This window comes from Phasianus colchicus, chromosome 23, assembly GCF_987193195.1.
Source record: "Phasianus colchicus chromosome 23, bPhaCol1.hap1.1, whole genome shotgun sequence".
Classification (NCBI taxonomy): domain Eukaryota; kingdom Metazoa; phylum Chordata; class Aves; order Galliformes; family Phasianidae; genus Phasianus; species Phasianus colchicus.
This window is the reverse complement of record NC_143458.1, coordinates 885,635-907,059: the sequence shown is the minus strand read 5'-3', so window position 1 is coordinate 907,059 and position 21,425 is coordinate 885,635. Positions and strand designations below refer to the sequence as shown.

Here is a 21,425-nt window from a genome sequence, read left to right as displayed (position 1 = left end):
ATGAGCTATTCACTCAGTCCTCAGAGGAAGAAGGCAGCAGTGGAAGTACCCCTGGCCACAGGGGAATTGTGGACCTGGTCGTTAAGTGAAGGTTCTGGTCTAAGTCTCGGACTTGTAGCTGCTTGATTTTACAGACCGTGCTTCTGCGCTCTTACACTTCCCTGTCCAGCCAACAAATGCCACCATATCTTGGCAACCCAGCACCAGGTTTTTGATAATGTTGGTGGGTGCAACCCCCCTGCCAAGGGGTGTCCCACACCCCTGTAGCATCCCAGTGCTTGGCCTGGTGTTGTGCCGATCATCCCAGGATGGAAGAAAACCAAAATGTTGCCACTGATACCAGCCTGAGAGTCACATACTGATCAGCAGCATACACTTGTTTCCTCTAATATTATTTCCTTCTATGGGAGGAATAGAGGAAAAGGGACTATTCCTTAAATCATGTAAATACAAACCAGAAGTCATTTAATTATTAATTATGAGCAGATCAGACTTAAAATAATATCTTTTTTCTGTGGGACTGTCCAACAGAGAGGGAGCGATAATTATCCTGGAAATCCTCCACTGCTCTTTTTTTCTTCACAGTACATGTGTCTAGATTTGAGGTAAATTTGCTATCACATTTTCTCATGTTCACCTCATGGTAACACAGGTAAAACCACATGGTGACACATGGGGTGGGGGGAATTCTTCTATGCATTTCTATCATATGTGTGAGACTGGGAATAGGAAGCAGCTACTAGGAAAAGAATCAATTCTATCCAGGTTGTTGTAAGGCCCTTTATTTTGTTTAGGTACTGAGGAGGAATGACAAGTGGCATTTCTCTGTGGAGAATGTTTTCACAGAAAACCAAAGGGGAAAAAAGCCAACATGAGCAAATGACAGGTTCTGACAATCAAGAGTTTTACTATGAATGATTTGCAGAAGAAGAAAGACAGATGTTTACTTCTGAAAAGACTACTCAGGGCACCCTTGAGCTCCTGGTTCCTCATGCTGTAGATGAGAGGGTTCACTGCTGGGGGCACCACCGAGTACAGCACTGCCACAGCCAGGTCCAGGGATGGGGAGGAGACGGAGGGTGGCTTCAGGTAGGCAAAGGTGCCAGTGCTGACAAACAGGGAGACCACAGCCAGGTGAGGGAGGCACATGGAGAAGGCTTTGTGCCGGCCCTGCTCAGAGGGCATCCTCAGCACAGCCCTGAAGATCTGCGCATAGGAGAGCACAATGAAAACCAAGCACCCAGATGCAGAAGAGAGACTAACCACAAGAAGAGCAACTTCCCTGAGATAGAAGCTGGAGCAGGAGAGCTTGAGGATCTGGGGAACTTCGCAGAAGAACTGGTCCACAGCATTGCCTTGGCAGAGTGGCAGTGAGAATGTACTGGCAGTGTGCAGCAGAGCATTGAGGAGCCCAGAGCCCCAGGCAGCTGCTGCCATGGTGGCACAAGCTCTGCTGCCCAGCAGGGTCCCATAGTGCAGGGGCTTGCAGATGGCAATGTAGCGGTCATAGGACATGACAGTAAGAAGAGCACACTCAGCTGTAGTACAGAAAAAGAGAAAAAATACTTGTGCAGCACATCCTGTGTATGAGATGGCCCCACTGTCCCAAAGGAAATTGGACATGGCTTTGGGGAGAGTGGTGGAGATAGAGCCCAGATCACAGAAGGCAAGGTTAAGGAGGAAGAAGTACATGGGAGTGTGCATATGATGATCACAGACTACAGCTGTAATGACGAGGCCATTGCTCAGGAAGGCAGCCAGGTAGATGCCCAGGGAGAGCCAGAAGTGCAGGAGCTGCAGCTCCCGTGTGTCTGTGAATGCCAGGAGGAGGAACTCAGTGGTGGAGCTGCTGTTGGACATCTGCTCTGTCTGGGCACAGGGACCTGTCCAGGGAGGAAGAGGCCATAACAAATTAGAAGATGCTTCTCTGCTCAAATCCTGTAACTCTTCTCACAGAAGACCCCCAACATACCTTGTCTTTCAGAGAATATTGTGTCTCTCTCTTGATTAAGCTCTGGTTGGCACTAAGGTCATCACAGGGAACAGGAGCACTGCAGGAGTCTGTTCAGCCTACAGCAGTAGGTAAATAGGAACACGCGGTGACCTCAGAACATATCCACTCATAATACCCTCACGATATCAAAAATCTTTCCAGCATTGTCCCTACCAACTCACCCAACTACAGGACAGCACCAGAAGGTTGGATTTCATTTGTTTTAATTGCCCCACCACACCAGAGGAGTGCTAAGGCAGAAAGCATTGGCATTGCTTTTGAACTCCAAGTGAAATCCTTTGGGTCCCAATAGGCAAAGGGACTATTCCTTACTGCAAAGTGAAGAGAGCCACTCTGTCCATCAGCCCTGGTCTCAGCTTGCTGACACCTCTTTGAGAAGGAGGATGATTGCTCTTGTGCACTTCCTTGAGAAGAACCTGCACACTGCTGAGAGCAGACAAATCCAGGTCCCAAATGCAGAGGAACAAAACCTTCACCCAGCCTCATTTTAGCTGAGGAGGGTCTCAGTGCTCCTCATTTAGGCAGAGACAGAGAGGACTCACTGTAAATTCCCATATAGAGCCATCCATGGCTTTAGCAGCAAGGTGACTCCTATATAGGGCTAAGAGAGAACACACAGATACTACAAGAGAGGTGAGCCCTTCTGGAGGGCAACCTGCATCTTAACAAGAATTCCAGGGAATGACAAGGGAATGTCTTGGAGACAGGGTATCCGGAAGGAAGGAACAGATCCTTGCGAGCACCAGAGTGCAGTGCCAGAGATCCTAAAGATCATTTCCGAAGAACCTTGATGGCATCATGAAGGTGATGCTAGTGCAGTCTGTAGGTCAAAGCGGAGGGGTAGGGAACAGGAAATTTTTGCAGTTCATCACCAACAATATTGATCTGTCAGTGCAATGTTCTAGGAATCACATTCTCCTGTCGATTGATATTCCATACCCACGACACCTGCCTCCCCTCTGCAGCAGGAATTTGAAGTCACAGACTTCAGAAAATGCCTTCCCCTTCAAGTATCTTATGCCTTTATCTTCTTCTTTAAACATCCCCTCATAAATGCAGTTCTCCACAACACCTTATAATCTAAGTTAGAGGAAGAGGGAAAGCCATCCTGACAGATGATAACAGTCACTGGACGTGCCAGCTTTGCCCTTCGATAACCCCCTATACATTGTCTTCAACCCAAGACTCACTGTGCTAGGATCCAAAGGTTCATCCTGTTCAGAGCTATTCTCTATTGTTGCACTCCACATAGCCTTTAACACCTCTCCCATCTCTCCTCTCTCCACACCACCTGCAGTGGCCCTGCCCTGCTGCGTGCCACATAGGAGCTGCTCCTGGGATTCCATGGTAAATAACAGAGATAGGGAATAGCAGTGAGCTGTACAAATACAAAAACTCCTGGTGACACTTCATTGCCAGACCTGGCCCAAGATGTCTGCACGCTGTAATCTAATAATTCTGTGAGTATGGGTGACATCTGGGAACATCCTCTTGGAGCCTGTTGGGAAATCCTTTTGGTCAAGTGAAATGAAACCAGATCCTGGTCATAGAATTATTTAGGTTGGAAAATGCCTCCAAGACCATCAATTCCAACAGATAATATAACACTGCAAAGTCCACCACTATACCAAGCCCCCCTAAGCACTACACTGCACATCTTGTAAATACTCCCAGGAGCGATGATGCAGCTACTTCCCTGGGCAGCCTGTTCAGATCACTGATAAAGCTATAAAAACTGGCCTCACTACTGAACTCCCTTCACTACAACTATCTGGGCCTGGGACCCAGACAGATTTTCATCCAGCAAAGCTTATGCCTATAGAAGCCACAGGCAGTTTATGCAGGAGTATGTGGAGCTTCTCCAGGAGCAGCTTTACTAAAATATAGGTAGACAACATCCACAGCCTTTCCCACCAAACAGATCGTCTTTCATAGCAGGAAACCAGGCTAGACAAGCAGGATCTACCTGTCATAAATCCATGCTGCCTGGGCCTGTCCACCTGCTTGTTCTGTATGATGGCACGGACAACCAATGCCATAACCTCCCCCAGCACTGAAATCAGACTGACAGGCTTGTAGTTACCTGCTTATAGCCCTGCTTGTAGATGAGCACCCCCTTAGCTGACCTCTAGTCAACTGGGACCTCTCCAGATAGCCAGGATGGCTGACAAATGAGAGAAAGTGGCTTGATGAGCACATTAGCCACCTTCTTTGTTACTCTTGGACAGATCCCATCTGGTTTCATAAACCTGTGTGCATCTAAGAGTTGTTGCAAGTCGCTATCCATTTCTTCTTGGAATACGATGGCTGTTCCTGCTTCTCATCCTTATTTTCTAGCTCAGGATGCTGGGTATCCAGAGAACAACTGGTCTTTCTACTAAGGACTGAGGCAAAGGTGGCATTAACCATCTCATCCTTCATCACTGTATTTACCCCCACAACCAGTAAAGGATAGAGATTCTTCTGTAGTTGCTGATGTAATTACAGAAGCATTTTTGTGGTCTTAAATGGCAGCAGCCAGATAAAACTCCAGCAGGGTTTTGTCCCTTCTCATTTTAGATGTACTGAGGGACAGGAGTTAGTGAGAAATATTGATGATACATGGATGGTTGGACTGGATGATCTTAGAGATCTTTACCAATCTTGGTGATACTATGATTTTCTCACTGCATAGACTCATGATCTCTTTGTAGTCCTCCTGAGTGTCTTGCCCCTTCTTCCAAAGACCATGAACTCTCCATTTCTTCCTCAGTTTTAGCTCTCTATTCAGCTAGGCTGGTCTTCTTCCCTGCCAGCTCACCTTTTGGCGCGTGGGAATGGCCTGTTCCTGAACCTTAGCATTTCCTTCTTGAGGGGTGTCCAGCCTTCCTGAAGACCTTTGACCATCAGGAAAATACCCAAAGGACTCTGTCAACCAGTCTCCTAAACAGGCTGAAGTTTGCTCTCCAGGAATCCAACAAGGCAGTTCTTGCTAACTTCCCTCTTCACTTTTCCAGGGATCAAAAACTATTAGTTTGTGACTGCCATGCTCAAACCAGCCTTCAACCTTCACATCACCCACAAGTCCTTCTCTGTTCACAAGCAAAAGTTCCAACAACATGTCTTACCAGGTTGGCTCACTCACCAGCTGTGTCAGGAAGTTATCTTCCACACATTTCAGAAACCTCCTAGACTGTTTTCTCCTGCTGTATTCTATTTCCACCAGACACCTGGTCAGTTGAAGCTTTCCATGAGAGCAAGGGCTAGTGATCGTGAAACAGCTACTTGTACAGTGCTGCACCTGTCTCTTCATCCTGGTTGGGTGGTCTATAACAAATTCCCACCACGACATCTACCTTACTCATAAATACTCAACCCTATCATCACCGTCATTAAGCTACAGGCAATCAAAACGCTCCCTAACATACGTGGCTACCTTGCTGACTCTCCTTGCTGGCCTATCCTTTCCAAAATATTTATAGCCATCCACTGCAGCACTCCTGTCATGAAAGTCATTCCACCATGTTTCTGTGATGATAACTAGATCATAGTTTTCCCTGTGGCTCAATGGCTTCCAGCTCCTCCCATTTGTTGCTCACACTGCATGCATTTTGTAGATGCACTTCGTCTGGATTAATGATCTCCCTCCAAGAAAGTGATGAGAAGCCCTAATTCCTTCTCTTCTCCAGACTGAACAATCCCAGTTCCCTCAGGCGCTTCCCATAAGACTTGAGCTGCAGACCCTTCACAACTCCACTGCCCTTCTCTGGAACTCCGTCCCATTGGCCTCAGCCCATCCATCAGCCTGTCCAGCTCCCTCTGTAGAGCCTGCCTGCCCTCAGGCAGATCCATGCTTCCCCCCACGAGGTGTTGTCTGCAAACTTACTGAGGGTGCACTCAGTTCTGAGATCCAGGTCATCAATAAGGACATTAAACAGAACAGATATTAAACAGATCCCTGGGGAACACCAGTAGCGACCGGTCACCAGCTGGATGCAACTCCATTTACCACCACTCTCTGGGCCCAGCCCTCTAGCCAGTTCTTTACCCAGAACTGAGGGCACCTTTCCAGGCCATGGGCTGCAGCTTCTCCAGGAGAATACTGTACTAAGTATAGCAGTTTCTCAACACCCAGGACTTAGATGATACTGAAGCTGCTACTCTCATTACCATACATGCATCTGACATCTTCACTTGTGGTGCATTTTTGTTAAAATTGATGAAGGAACACCAAGGGAACAATAAATCCACCTTGGGCTACCTCAGATGCTCTGGAGTACCAAAGAAAGAAAGCTCCACAAGATTAATTTCCCTCACAGTCAAGGGAAATCAAACTGAATAGAGAAACATCCCAGCGGTATCACCCATGTAAGTTAAAAACATTATTTAAATAGAAGTGTTTTAGGGTAACTGATACATTGCCATGGTGTGATACAAGAGAGGGTACACCAGATACATCCTGGAGCAGCTGCTGGAGACAAAGTGGACTTCTAAAAGTTAGAAGAACTTAGAAGTTCCCAGCAATGTTATTATCACAATATACTCTTAAGTTATTCACCAGTTCCTTTTTGAATAATACAGACAAGTAATAAGTTATAAGCTTTTTTTTTTTTTTTAATCTGAGCTCAAGGATCTCTGTGCCATGAAGGGATTCAGACCATAAAATCACCAACCAAGGACATCAGAAATCATAGAATTGTATTATCATAGAAAGTTTTGGGTTGGAAGAGATCTCAATGACCATTTAATTCCAACACCCCTACAATGGATGGGGACACTTCCCACCAGACCAGGTTGTCCAAAGCCCCATCCAATCTGGCCTTGACCAATTATAGGGAGAGGACAGCTGCAGCTTCTCTAAGTAAGCCATTCCTGTGCTAAGCTGTACTGAGGGACAAAGGAATGGAGCAGAGATGGCAGCTCTTTAAGGAGAGTTTTCTTAGAGCACAAGAACTCCCCATCCCCAAGCATGTGAAGTGAAACAGGCAAGGCAGGAAACCAGCATGGCTGAAGAAGGACATTCTCGTCCCATTGTGGGATAAGAAGGAAATGCACACACTGTGGGATCAGGGATGGGTGGCTTGGAAAGAATACAAGGATGCAATCTAGATGTGCAGATCAAGAGAAACAGGGAGCATGTGGAACCAAACTTGGGAAAGGATGTGAAGAATAACAAGAAGGGATTCTACAGGTACATTGGTCAGAAGGGAAATTGGCCTTGGAGTGTTCACCACCTCTGGCACATGAGAAGGGAGAAATGGTAACAATGGACATAAAGAAGGCTGAGGTATTTGAGCTCTTTATCTCAGCATTCAGAGACAGCCAAGCTTCCAACATCTCTCAAGTTCTGGGACCTCTACAAGAGGACTGGGGGAGCAAAATCCCTTCCACTGTAAGAGAAGAACAATTTTGAGACTGCCTGATCAGCACCAGCTTTGTTTCAGAAGAAAACAGGGAGTAAAACAAACTGATATTCTGTAGTCACTTTTACTTGTGTCAGTTTCCATTAGCAAACAATTCAAAGAAAAGGTACCAGGGAATGTAGCAATTGGACGGATCAGTGCAATAGGAAAGGGGTTACAACAAAGGTGTGATGACAAAAGGGCTGGCACAAAAGAGAAGTACTATAAGGGAAGGGAAGAAGATTGCTCACCTGTACCTGAAGAATCTAGGTTTGCAAATGAAAGCTTCACCAAGGAGGGATCTCCAAGAAGAGACAACAGCCAGCAGTCAGTCACAGTCAGCCCTTAAATGAGGTCTAAGAGAGGTGCAGCCAGGCTCCACCCCTTCCTGTCACACAGGTAAACTGCCTTCACCTGTACTCCCAGGGTAGACTGAGTCTTTTGCCCAGGTGGTCAATCAATGGTTCAGGCTGTGACTCAGCGGTTACCATACAAGGAGTTATCCCAGGTCAGTTTTCATTCTCATGAAGCTGTCTGCATATGGATGTCTTGCTCTGGACATTCTGTAGCAGTTTACTAGTTACAAAAACTTTTTACTTGGCCCCACGTTTAAGGAATGCACCTCTTTACTATTTATTTCCTAGTTTTGGGGTAGTGCTGTGTGGACTGTGCTGATCCTGGATTCATACTGTAAACTGAGGATCTCTACATAGCTTCATAATGGCCAGGGCTGACACACCATAGAAGAGTGTGCATATTCACATATTTTGCATAAATCTTTCCTTAGGTTTACACAGAACATATATGTTTCAGTTCCCTCACTCCCACAGCAGCATGGTGAAGAGAATAAGAAGATCAAAAGCAAAAGAACTCATGTTGAGATAAAGACAGTTTAGTAAGTGAGGAAAGAGGAAAAAAAAAACCAAACACAAATTATGTATAGGCAATAACTTCCGATGTAAAGATGATCACCATCTTCCACAAGTAATCATCCAGTCAATTTCTAAGCAGCTTTTACCTTGGAAGACAACATCCCCTGACCCCATCCCCAACTTGCCCAAGTTCTTCCCCTCCTCTCCCCCCCTCCCTTCTCTTCATCAGTTGTCCTGGCTGTATCCCTTGCCCACCCCCTGTAGCATGGGGAAGTTCAGATCCTGAAGATGGTGGGCTCTACAAAACAGCCTAGGAGGGAATTTGCTGTTTCCAGACATTCATCCAGATGTAACTCTGCAAGTAGAAAGAAAATGTTGAGAAGGTACACTACTCAGAAAGGGAAGATAGTGTGTATTGACTATCCCATAGACTGCTACACAGGAGCAGGGGAAAGAGGAACACGGAAATTGGTTGTGCGTTTTCTGGGAAAGGCCCATAGTATGAATTTTCCAAGCAAAATCTTACCAGCTCTGTCCCACAGCCACCTACGAGCTTTGGCCTCCAGAAGTTCTGACCAGGATACCCTCCATTTATACTGGTGCAACCACACTAAGGCCAAAACTGTGGCCAAAACTGGCTTCACATCCTACTGGGGGGGAAGGAGGAGAGAAGAGATTGAACAATTAGTGGGAAGAAAGAAAAATAAACCTTTGGACAAAGCTTTGTCTGAAAAAAAGACCTCGACAGACAAAAATTTCTCTAGGCTTCTAAAACCATCAAAGCCAGGAAGCTTCCAGATCATAGAATCATATACTCATAGTCTCATAGAGTTAGACCTGAATTTATAGAATCACAGAATCACAGAATGGCTTGGGTTGGAAAGGACATTAAAGATCATCTACTTCCAAGCCATGGGCAAGGCTCCCACCCACCAGATCAGGCTGCCCAGGATCCCATCCAATCTGACTTTGAATGCCACTAGGGACAGGGCTTCCAAAGCTTCTATGGGAAGCCTGTGCCAGAGCTTCATCACCTTCTGAGTAAAACATTTCCTCCTAACACCTTATCTAAATCTCCCCTCTTTTAGTTTGAAACCATTGCCTCTTGTCCTATTACTATCAGACCATGAAAAAGACATCTGTGCTGATTGAATCTTTCCTTTCCACAAGTAGGGAGGCTCTATATACTGAAGGTTTTCATCTCCTGTTCAACTCAGACTGTAAACTTGGAGCCAAGAAAAGTTCAACTTGTGACATTTCCCACACTTGACACTGATCTACTTACCTTACTGAGACTTTGTCCCTCAATATCAGCCTTCCTGAGCCCCAAGGCAGAGATCAGGGCTGAGGTGAGGGCCCAGGACCCGTTTGCTTTCTGGAGTGCCACTACTACCCTGATACTGGAGAAGTTACACAGTTTTGTTGACAGTGGTGAAATTGTCCAGTCCCAACTGGTGTTAAAAGCTGTTGGTTCTTCCATCATCTGCTCTTCAGGAGAAGACTCCTGCTCTGGAAAACAGAAATATTCATGTAGTCCCTTTGAGATAAGCACTGGCTAGTCAATTCAATAAAGGAAACTTCGTGGTTGATGTTTGTTACAGGGGGAGGATGTCTTCACCCACAGGAAGCATCATGCCAGTGGACTCTGATCCTGTTAGGAAATTTCAACCACCTAGACATCTTCTGGAAGAAAGTAGTACAGCAAGTTGCAAGCAGTCTAGAGACCCCTGGGACTCACACTCCTGGGTTGTGTTGAGGATAGATTCCTAATCCAGAGGATAGAAAGCACAGTCAACAAGAAGAGACATGTTACTGTGTTACAACAATACAGAGAACTCAGTGAAGAGGGCTGGATGTAGCATGGGCTGCATTCATCACGCCCCAGGACAAGTGATGATTTTGAGGAGTATAGGCCAGGCTAAAAGGCAAGACACTGAGCCTCAAGTAGGCAAACTTTCAGTTGTTTGAAGCATTGATGGATGGAACCTCCTGGGAAATCACTTTCAACAATAAAGAAGCAGAAGAGATCTTGGATATATTTAAAGATATTTTTCTTAGGGTACAAGAGCTCTCAATTCCAACATGCAAGAAATTGGGCAATGGAAAAGAAAGACCAATGTGACTGAGTCAGGACTTCCTCGTGAAGCTAAAATTAAAAAAAAAAAAAAAAAAAGGAAATGTGTAGACAGTGAGTTGTAGATCCCAGAAAGATTACAGAAATGCGAACTGGAACACAGGAGCTTCCATCTGAACAAGAGGAAACATTTATTTGCTGCGTAGGCTACAGAGCGCTGGAAGAGGTATTCAGAGAGGCTGTGGAGTCTCCCTCTGTCGGAGTACTTGAAAGTCTTCCAGACGTGGTCCTGGGCAATCAGATTCAGTGACCCCGTATGAGCAGGGAGTTAGGACTGGATGACCTCCAGATGTCCCTTCCAACCTCAACCATTCTGTGATTCTAGCCACTCATTTGCATCAAGTGTGACCCATTCTTCTTAGCTTCCCACCTTATATTTTCTCAATCCATCTGCCTTATTTTGTCAATCCACAGAAAAAATCCAATCCAGAGAACTACCCGCCAGATTTCTTTAATTTTGAAGAGATCATGTTTCTGCAGCAGTACAGTTTTCCTTCTATCTATTCCCCATTCTCTGTGCATTTCTCTACAAACATTTGAGATGCCTCCAATATCACATAGCTTTTTCAGGGGAAACGTGAAAACCTCCTCTGTCTCCTAAACATCTGCTCTATCCCTTGTGCCCTCAATTTTCTTCTGGTCTTCCCCAATGCACTTACTTTGCATTCTTCTTCATTAGAAGAGCAAACCTATTTGCAGAAGTAATGTAAGCTCTGATGGTTTTCAGCCTCTCCACCAGGGCTCCAGTTTATCCCTGGTAGTGTCACTGCTGTCCACATGAAAGAGCAGTGACAGGCCCATGAGCCAGAAGAACCTTGACAGTCTCTGAAAGTTCCTTGGTCCTGACCTCTGAGAAGCAACATGCCGTCAAATATATCCAGCTGAGTTGCCAGTTGAGTACCCCCATACACTGCAGGAGAGAGTTTCCAGAAACTATTACATGCCTTTTCCTCTCTACTTGGGCACCAGATTCAGGCTCATCTAATTCTGGATGCCTCACCTGAAAGTCCTTTTTTGTCCTCATCAGTGTCTCAGATACTATCTCTATTCTGTGGTTCATAGAATAGAATCATAGAATGAGTTGAGTTGAAAGGGCCCTTAAATACCTCCTATTTCCAATCCCCCCAGCCATGGGCAGAGTTTCCAATCACCAGCTCAGGCTGTTCAGGGCTTGAACAAACTGGCCTTGAATGCCTCCAGGAATGGGGCATCTACAGCTTCTCAGGGCAACCTGTTCCAGTGTTTCACCACACTCTGGGTAAAGAATTTCCTCCTAATATCTAACCAAAATTCCCTTCTCTTAGTTTAAAACCATTCCCCTTTCACTATCAGACCATGTAAAAAGTTGTATTTTTATAAGCTTCCTTTAAGTACTGAAAGGCTGCAATGTGATCTCTTTAAGCCTTCTCCAGGCTGAACAACTCCAACTGTCTCAGCCATTCTTTGTACTCCAGCCCTCTGATTGTCTCTGTGGCCATCCTGTGGATCTACTCTAACAACTACTTTTTCTTTCTTGTGCTGGAGGCCCCAGATCTGGATGTAGTTCTCCAGATGGAGCCTCACAAGGGCAGAACAGAACAGGATAATCACTTTCTTCATCCTCCTGGCCATGTCTCTTGTGATGCAGTCCAGGACACAGTTGGCTTCTGTGCTTCCTGACACTCCTGGCTTGTGTCAATCTTTTCATTCATCAGAACCCCCAAGTCCATCTATGCAAGAGAAGTTCTCCACGAGTTCTTCTCCCAGTCTGTACATGCTGTGGATTTCCCTGACCCAGGTCCAGCACTTTGCACTTGGTCTTACTGAGCCTCATTCAGTTCATTCAGGTCCATTTCCTAAGTTTGTCCAGGTCCAGCACCTTTAGCTGTCATCTGCAAACTTGATGAGGGTGTACTCAATCCCCCTGCCTGTATCTTTGGTAAAGATGCCGAAGAGTAATGTCTGAAGATGAACACCCGTGGACAACACTTGCCACTGGCCTCCACCTGGACACAGAGCCATTGACAACAACGCTTTGGCTGTGACCATCCAACCAATTACTTATCCACTGAATAGTAAATTCTTCAGATCCATACCTCACCTAAATAGAGATAAGAATGTGATGTGGGACCATGTTAAAGGTTTTGTAGAAGTGGAAGTAGATGACATCAGTTGCTCTTCCTTTGTCCACTGGTGCCATCACTCCATCACAGAGCGCCACCAGATTGGTAAGACACTATCCTGCCCTTGGTGAAGCTGTGCTGGATGTCTCAGATCACCTCCTCATCTCTTAAATGCTTTAACATGTCTTCCAGGAGGTCTGTTCTATGATCTTCCCAGGCACGGAAGTGAGGCTCCCCAGTCTGTAGTTTTGTCAGTCTTCCTTTCTACTCTTCTTAAAAATAGGAGTGATGTTTCCCCTGAGGCCTTCATCTGACAGCCACAACTTTTCAAATGTGATGGAGAGTGTCCTGGCAACCACATCAATCAGTTCCTTGAAGACCTTGCAATGGAAATCATTGGCCCCCACAGTCTTGTACATAGGCCTCTCCAAAAGTGGACCCCTCAAACCCATATTTCTCCAATTTAAAGATAGGATGTGGTGCAAGATCATGAAGATGTTTTGTGACAAACTTAGAATTGTAGAATATTCTGAGCTGGGATAGAGCAATAAGAATCATGATAGCTGGAGCTCAGATTAATTCAAGGAACTAGTTGGTTCTTAGTTTTTAGCCCAGAGTTGAGAGGTAGAAATTTTTTTGGGCTATCTCTCCATCCATCCCCAGAGCACTGACAATCAGGAGGTCTGGTGAAAAAATAAATGCTGAAAGGAGAGTTTAACCACAGTGTAATACATCAGAAAATCCCCTGGTAAGAACTTTCTCCTTACCTTTACAGTGTGCTGAAAGCTGGGACAATACTTCAGTGTGAGAGGCCTTGGGACTCAGCATCTCGAGACAGAGCTGGAACTTCTGGACCATCCAAAATTTGGTGGACTTGAACCATACATGCTTGGAGCCACACAACCAGAGGAGCTGGCAGGGAACCAGATCGCAAGAGGGAGAAAGAAGCATGGAGGAATCTGCAAGCAAAGAATCTGGAGGTGGAGGCAAGAAGAGGGGCAGTGGGAATTAGACTCATGCATTTTAGAGAGGCAAAAAGCTGGTCAGGCCCACAGGATAGGGGGCTGCTGATGGTGAGGAGTCATCAGACCAGCAAGTCTTACTTTCCCCTCCCAGTCCTATCCCTGCTTTTTCTGGCCTTACCACGGTGCCCAGCATCCCTCTGTTCCATGCGTACTGCCACAACTGATGTGAAGGCAGATGGGACTCCCAGGCTGAGGCTGAGCTTAACTGCACTGTGCCAGACGTCCTCCATCTCTGACTTGCTTGTCCCCTGCCAGGCCAGTTTCCATAGCAGATGCATCATGGCTATGCGGTGCACAGGAAACCTGCTAGGGAAGGAATTAGTCTTTGTTTCCATGCTGAGGAGGGAGGTGAGACATGGATGAGACATGGAGTAAAGAGCAGGGGGCAGTGGGGCAGTGGTCACCCAGGTCCTCTCCCTGGTCAAGGCAGAGGGGATAAGGTGTGAGCACTGGGTATGCAGAGTGTCTTCTCTTTTCAGGGTGTGCATGCAAATGATATTTGCTTTCCCTCTTCCAGCCCTAGACAATATCCCTCTGCCTTGTGGGCAATGGTATTACCCTCTTACCTATAATCTGCTGACGGGGACATTGAGAACCTGAGTGTGTAATGAAAGGGCTGGCTGCCCACACGATACTGAAGGGTCACAGTTGCCACATCCGCCTCTGGATCCTGGTGGCACAAGTAAAAGAACCACAGAAAAGTTCATCTGCAGGGAACTGGGAGACTGGCTACTTAGGTACACTCACTGATTCACTAAATTAGTAGATATCCATTGTAGGAGCAGAGGCAGTAACATCTCTGAGGGAAAGAAAGGGACTCACAGAGGCATGATACTGGTTTCCCCCCGTCTAGCAGAGGTGAAGGAGTCTCAGCATTAAGGAGGTGAAACAGGGAGTGGTTTTTTTTGTTCTGCCCGGGAACATATGATTCCTGGATCCGAGCAGCCACTTTACCTGTGCTTGCCCATGGATCTGGGCATAGATGATGCTATGATGTCCCTGGAAGATTGTCTCAGGAGCTCTTCTGATCACTGTCACCTCCAAGCCTGGTGGAAGGTCCCAGTGTAGTGAGATCTCACTTGCCAGGGGCTGCAGGGCCTGCTGCAGGCACTTCACTGCCTGATGAGAGGATGCAAAGAGAACATACCACTGGAGAGAGTCTCTGAATTGGGGTGGATGATGGTATTTGGATTTCCTTGCACGTCTAGGAGAGCTGTAGGAAGCGTTCAATACGGGGAACACTGAAAGCAGTGGATCATTACCTTGGATATCATGGTCATCTTGGAGTGGATGCACACACATTTGCCTTTGGTCTCCAGAGCAATGGCCTGGGAAATATAAAAGCTCTCACACTTGTCTGTAGGAAAACAGAAACACCTGTACAGAAAATGAGAGGAAGGTTAGAAAGGGAAGAGGAAAAATGCCGAGAAGAGCCTGACAAATTCTGAGAGAAGGTCTACTAGAGGAAGAGTATAGATGGTCTTAGGGAGGTAAGACAGAAGTGTGTGTGGATGTCACTGATGAAATCCCATCAAGGCAAAGAGAAGAACTGTGACAGATGAGGATCTGGGAGAATGTTTGGAAGACTGAAAGGAGGAGTCACCATGCTGGGGGACAGGAACAGGGCTCCCTCATTACCGATGGTAGTCCCGGTAACGGTGAACCTCAGCCATGATAGCTTGCTCTTCACTGGAGACCTTCCTTTGGATGAAGATGAAGAGCTGAGGTAGAGAAGAGGGGATCAAAGATTTCATGGCTCCCCACACGGGAAAGACACCCTTCTAAAATGCAGGCAGCCTTCCCCAACTCACTCCCTTACTCTCTGTCTACTTGCCTTGAAACAGGGAGAGAAAGAGATTGTATATCTCCTGTCATTAACATCAGGACATCTCTCAGCACAAAGTGGCCCCCCACAAGTAAGACCCATCTTCCCCAGGTGCAGGTAAATTCCACAGAAGCTCTCCAAAGCTGCCCACCCAAAGATGGTGTCACTTTCTGCCATGAGAATGTCCCAGTGGCAACTCTCAATACAAAAGTTAGCAGAATGACTCATGTTGAGCTCTAAAATCTACCCTTACCCCACTGTTTACACCCATGCACTCCGACAACCCTCTGTCCCTTGCTACCTGGCGAGGAAGTCCACGAAGGAGGGGGGTGCTGTAGATAGATCTTAGGAGACCCAAGAGATCACAGCCCCCAAGATCAGGGCAGATGGAAGAGATGTGTCCCACAGCATTGTCCATAGTTTCCTGCGTGTATTCCACACTTTGCCTATGGGAGAGCACGCAGTGTGTTTGAGAGGAAGGATCTGGTCCACAGCTATCCCCATATGACCATTCCCTACCTCACTACCAGTATTCTAGAAGCAACCTGAAAGGAGAACTACTCTATCACTGCATCTAAATGATCCTGCTCTATAGCTGCCATCTAGAAAGTGTTTGTCCCATACTTTCACTTAGAAAAGTCATGCTGCGTTTGCCCTTGCCCTATCATCACCCCCAACTCACGGATAGAAGCCTTCAAAAGTGGCCCCAAAACTGTAGATGTTGAAGTAGCAACCCAGAGGCAAACTCTTGAGGAGGAAGAGCAGTGTGTTCTGGGGACAGGAAGAGGGATGGGCAGAGCTCAGTTGAGGAAGCAAGGCAGAACCTCTGCCCCTGTAAAGCAGCTTGACTGCCCACTACCTGGGCATGAGAAATAAGTCCATAGTGATGATATCCTCAGATGGTACCTGTGCATCCTGGTAGAGGCTGCAGTCCATGACAAAGATGAATTCCCCGAGATGGCCTGGGCTGGGCATCACTTCAGGAATGCTGGGTTTCAGTGTCACCATCACCACTGGGTCCCCCAACAGAGAGCCTGAAGTGTGTGGGGGAAAGGAGGAAGATTCTTAGGTTGCAACACTTTTCCTTGTCTCTTTGCTTTTGTCACACACATTGCCCTCAGGTCCAGCTTATGATACTGAATGAGAAAGAGCTGTTGACTCCCTTCATCATAGAGAGACCTTGGAGAGGCACCGTGATAAACTAGAGTGGTGGGCAACCACCAACTGCATGAAATTTAAGTAGCAGACTGCTGGATTCTGCAACTGGGATAGGATCATCTTAGATGGATGTACAGACTTACAGACGAGAAGATGGAGAACAGCCCCATAGAAAAGGATCTGGTGATTCTGGTCAGTGACAAGCTGATGATCAGCTGTGCAGTATGCCCTGGCTGCCAAAAGGGCCAGTTGTAGCCTGGGGTGCGGCATGGAGCTGCGTCAGGGAAGGGTCGGGCTGGGGGTTAGGAACAAGTTCTACACCAGAGTGTGGTGGGCATGGATCAGGCTCTGCAGGGCAATGGTCACAGCACCAAGCTGCCAGAGTTCAAGAACCATTTGGACAATGCTCACAGGCGTGTGGTTTAATTTTAGGTAGTCCTGTGTGGGAGCATGAGTTGGACATGAGTGTGGGCCCCTTCCGATTCTGGATACTCTGTGATTCTATAATTTGATAAAGTTACTGCCCGAATGTTCCTCAGACTCTTCAAGTCTCCCCAGCACCTGGTGCTCAGTTCTGACCTCCACACTCACCAGGTGCAGCTTTGGGGTCTCTGCTCTCCACCACAGCGCTGAGATTGTGAGGCCCTCCATAATACACCAACAATTCCAACTTATCAGAGAGACAGGGTGATGATTTCAATGAAACCTGAGAACGAGTGGGGTGTGTGGAGGAAAAAGAACCATCAGCAGACTGCAGATCCTTCATTTCTTTCCTCCTTTGGGACTGGCATCCTTCAGGGCCATACCTCAGCAGATGTCTGATCTGGAGCTGTGTACTGCAGAGGGGTGCAGCTGCTGTTAACACTGATATGTGACACACCACGGGCTGACTGCAGACGGATTCTGAAGTGCAGGTCTTCTGATATCTCCTCTTCAGATAGGTGCCGTCCTGTAGGGACAAAGAGGTGTGAGAAGTTGAAAGGCAAGAACCCATGGCAGCAGACTGGGGTGATGAGAGAAGCCACATGGTAAGAGAGGTCTACGAGGGGAAGAATACAGGTAGTCTTAGTGAGGTAAGACGTGTGTGTGGAGGTAATTGATGAAGTCCCATCAAGGCAAAGAGAAGAAATGGAAAAGACAAGGATTTGGGAAAATGTTTGGAAGATTGACAAGGAGAGTCACCATGGTGGGGGACAGGAGCAGGATTCCCTCATTCCCAATGATGGCCTGGGTAACAATACTCATTTAAGTTCTTTCCTCAGAGGGCGGCGAGGCGCTGGCACTGCTGCCCAGAGCTGTGGGTGCCCCATCCCTGCAGGCACTCAAGGCCAGGTGGGATGGGGCCCTGGGCAGCCTGAGCTGGTGGGTGAGAATCAGCAAATGGCCAGGGGTTGGAACTAGATGATCTTTGAGGTCCCTTCTGACCCAGTCCATGATATGATTTTGTGATTCTGTGATCTGTCATGGGGGACTGTGCACAGGTATCTGCAGGGATCTCCTGCCTGGGAATATATGGGGAGAATTGGAGGACTTCTGTCTGGCATATATGAGGAAGAATTTTTAGGTTCTCTAACTGTGCCATGTATGTAGGAATAGGATCCTTCACAGAGGGATACTTGAGAGAAGTGTGCTTCTCCCAGATGGATACACTTGTTGGATCACTCACTGATGAATTTTTGTTGGGGAAATAGCTTCTTTGGCCAGCAAAACTTGGCAGCTCCATCGGGATTCAGTGGAAGCTCCTGGACATAGCACAAGCTGATGGCCACCTCTCTGTTAGGAGGCACAGTCCCCAAGAAACAAGCGAACACTGGACCCCAAAGATCCCACTGCTCCTTCAGATATCTCAAATTCTCCATGCCTGGAGTGGCTTTGTACAGCTGCTGTGCCTGCCACAAAAAAATGGAGAAAAACATGTCGCTGAGGTCTCACATGGATTTCATTCTCTTTTCTCCAAACTGAACTCCAGGTCTACCCCACCTCCCCCTGACTCCATTGGAGTACCTCCTTCTTGTCCCAGAGCACTGCTTCAACATGAGTGTCCCCCATGGTGGCATGGAAGGTGTGTACAACAGTGTCAGAGTCCACAGGAAAGATGAACATGATCTCCCTAGAGATTTGCTGCTTATTGCAGAAGAACATCTCAGATACCACATCGGCCACAAAGTCCTGGATGGTTACATTTACTGTCACAGATTCAAGCTCCATTTCGGGATAGGAAGAAAAGAACCATGTTCCTCTTGAGAACAAGCCTGAGGAAGACACAGCAGTTGTAAGACTCCCTGAAAGCCTGTAGAGAATTTAACTTTCAAGTGTCTGCTTGCAATGGTCTACAGCTGTGTGCTCAACCCTGCCACAGAAATGCTGTTGCAGAGCTGACAAATAGCAACAGAAAGTCCCCAAGGCAGCCAACATGTTTCCCTGGGACCACAGAACCTCATCTATCTAAGCCACCACCTTCTTTGAGACTAATGTTCTGGTGAGATTAACTTAATCAGATGTACTACTCATTTTGCACTGCTGGAAAGGAAGGGGGGACCGTATCAGGGGTGCTTAGCATAGCATCAAAGGCAGAGTCACAGAAAATCCGTATCATCCTCCCACTTCTTGATGGCTTCTCTGGAAAGCCCTCAGCACCATGGGTGAAATGAGCCACACTTCCTTTGCTATGCAACTCAGAATCAGTGAAGGCTGCTTACAGGCCATGTCCTCAAGTTCCCAGAACATGGTAAGGTGTGCTTCCCTCTCAGCCATCCAAGAAAAGAGTTCCTTTCCACATCACTTTCCCAGAAAAAATCTTCCCCACTCTTCACAGATACCACCCTCCTGACCCCAGCTCACCTCTGTACCTCCTCTGCTTGCTCAGGGTGCCACTTACTCTCATCCTGACTGGTTGAAGACAGTTTCTGTGTGGAAAAGGGCATAAATTGAGTTACAGGGATCTAACAAAAAGTGGCCCCCTTCCACCAATATACATCATGGCCAAAATGGCTCTTTGCCATCACATACCATTTTGTCCCTCTCTCAAGAGCCTTTGAGCAGATTAATAGGAGACTAACTAGTGGAATGGGAACTGCAGGTGCCAAAAATCTCTCTTGGTTCTAGGCTGTGGCGGTGCTTAATTCATGTGAGACCACAGGGAAAGTGGCATGAATGGTGGGTCACAGGCTGAGACACGAGGCAAGAGCATGAGCTTGGGCCTGAGCACTGACAGTTGCACCTAGACAAAACCAGCACCAGTGCTGACAGGATGAAATGGACAGAGGGCTGGACAGGCAGAACAGATGAAGCATGGTCTGGGTGTGAGGAAGGTGGCACTGCTGGCTGGCTGGGGAGGGCTGTATTTGGTGGCAGCAGGACTGAATGGTAGGAAATGTGAAGATATAGGAAACTGGGCAGGAGAACGGATGAATAAATTTGTAGCTGGATACATGGATGGCCATCCAGGGAAGCGGAAGGCAGATAAGCAAGCACTGAAGGAGCTGATAAGCAAATGTAGAATGTGAGGGAAAGGATGCTAAATACTGCCAAATTCGTGATTGATAGGTCAATTCAGCACCTAAAGATGGGTACCTAGAGACAGCTAGTCCTTGCACATATCACTGATCTGAACTGCTCAGAGCCTTAGCTCAGTGGCCATAGCTTTGTATCGTGGAGCCATACAGCAGGTGAGTGGCCTCACAGAAATAAGGAAATCCGTCTGACTGCCTCTGCAGAATGATGACTGTCTCCCATATGCCCTGTGCTATACATGTTGGCACCATGTGTCTATCTTGGAAATGACAGGATGTCCAAACATCCATGTTTCATGCTATCCTTCAGCAATTTTATGGTTCTATCATCCTTTTTATATACCCAATTTCTTTACTGTGCTAGCTATAGGAAAAGTCATTTATAAATGATGCTCTAAAGCATTTGAGTGTCCTTACTGGGATAAGCAGCTCCCAGCACTGCAGTCAGCAGGTCCCAGTGAGAAATGCCTGTATGGAAAAGGAATACTGAGGAAGACACAGTCTGAGCTCCTTGCTGCGGGGGCAGCTGCAAGGTATTCAATCAGAGGACCTTCTGGGGGAATTGGAAAAGGAGGAGGAAGTGACAGCTATTCATAAGAATAAACTGGTGAATGTTGCCACAAGCAGAGGACTGACAAAGCATATGATTCCTTGCTCATTATTGATTTGCCAATGATCAACTTTAAGGAATCCATTAAGAAAATAGATACGCCTGTACACTCTGGTTCTGTATAATTCTGAATTGTTGAATATCACCATCTCTGTGTATATGTCTCAAGGAGAATTTGGACCTTAACTTGCATATCTTTGTCCTCAGCTGTGGAGGCCCCAGACATGCAGGCACCATTGGAACTGATCACCACAAACCAATTCCATTTTTGCACTCTCTCTGAGGGCACACTTGTTCCTTAGTCATGTGCAGAAGCCCTGAGAGCAGCAAGGGACAGACATGCACACACACGCACTGCCCAGAGAAGCATAAATGCACAGTCACGCTGTTCCTGCACCCCTTGGCCTGGCAGGACACGGCGGCACAGAAGACAGAGAGGCACAGACAGAAGCCAGTGAGCCTGTTGCCGCGGTGTGGCAAGCACAGAGAAAGGATCGTGCACATGGAAACAGCACACGGCTGGAAGGATGGATGCAGACAGGAACTCACCAGAGAATGCAGCCTGCAGCAGGAGCAGTGAGCAGACGGGCACAGGAGCGGCTCAGGAGCGGAATCCTCCCTGCTGTAACACAGAGGAGGAGGGGTGAGCTCTGCAGGAAGCTGCGGGCAGAGGGGGAGCTGCCTGCTGCAGCGCCTGGGCGGCTGCCTGGGAAGGGATGCAGCCAAATGCTCGTTCAGGGACGAAAGGCTGCAAAGCGGGGCTGCGGCCCTGCCTTCCTGCTGAGATGGGCG

At 47.2% G+C, this 21,425-nt stretch overlaps 2 protein-coding genes across 3 annotated transcripts; both read right to left on the bottom strand.

Moving 5' to 3' along the window:
• Positions 1-530: 530 nt before the first annotated feature.
• On the bottom strand, positions 531-2,068 carry LOC149915172 (olfactory receptor 14A16-like). 2 transcript variants are annotated; one of them, XM_090123479.1, is made up of 2 exons: positions 1,691-1,812; positions 531-1,538 (listed from the first exon to the last, which is right to left on the bottom strand). In XM_090123479.1, the coding sequence occupies exon 2, from the start codon at positions 1,513-1,515 to the stop codon at positions 841-843; it is 675 nt and encodes a 224-aa protein (XP_089979605.1). In that variant the 5' UTR covers positions 1,516-1,538; positions 1,691-1,812; the 3' UTR covers positions 531-840. The 2 variants fall into 2 exon arrangements, with proteins under 2 accessions (XP_089979605.1, XP_089979604.1); XM_090123478.1 differs by adding an exon at positions 1,973-2,068 and having other exon boundaries at positions 540-1,883.
• A 6,418-nt stretch (positions 2,069-8,486) lies between these two features.
• On the bottom strand, positions 8,487-21,425 carry LOC116233221 (von Willebrand factor A domain-containing protein 5A-like). The gene is made up of 18 exons (XM_090123477.1): positions 21,183-21,425; positions 19,353-19,417; positions 18,516-18,763; positions 18,178-18,400; positions 17,318-17,460; positions 17,103-17,217; positions 16,260-16,387; positions 16,036-16,124; positions 15,655-15,799; positions 15,167-15,249; positions 14,791-14,905; positions 14,483-14,647; positions 14,095-14,198; positions 13,647-13,831; positions 13,271-13,477; positions 9,553-9,776; positions 8,794-8,914; positions 8,487-8,622 (listed from the first exon to the last, which is right to left on the bottom strand). The coding sequence occupies exons 2-18, from the start codon at positions 19,393-19,395 to the stop codon at positions 8,543-8,545; spliced, it is 2,418 nt and encodes an 805-aa protein (XP_089979603.1). The 5' UTR covers positions 19,396-19,417; positions 21,183-21,425; the 3' UTR covers positions 8,487-8,542.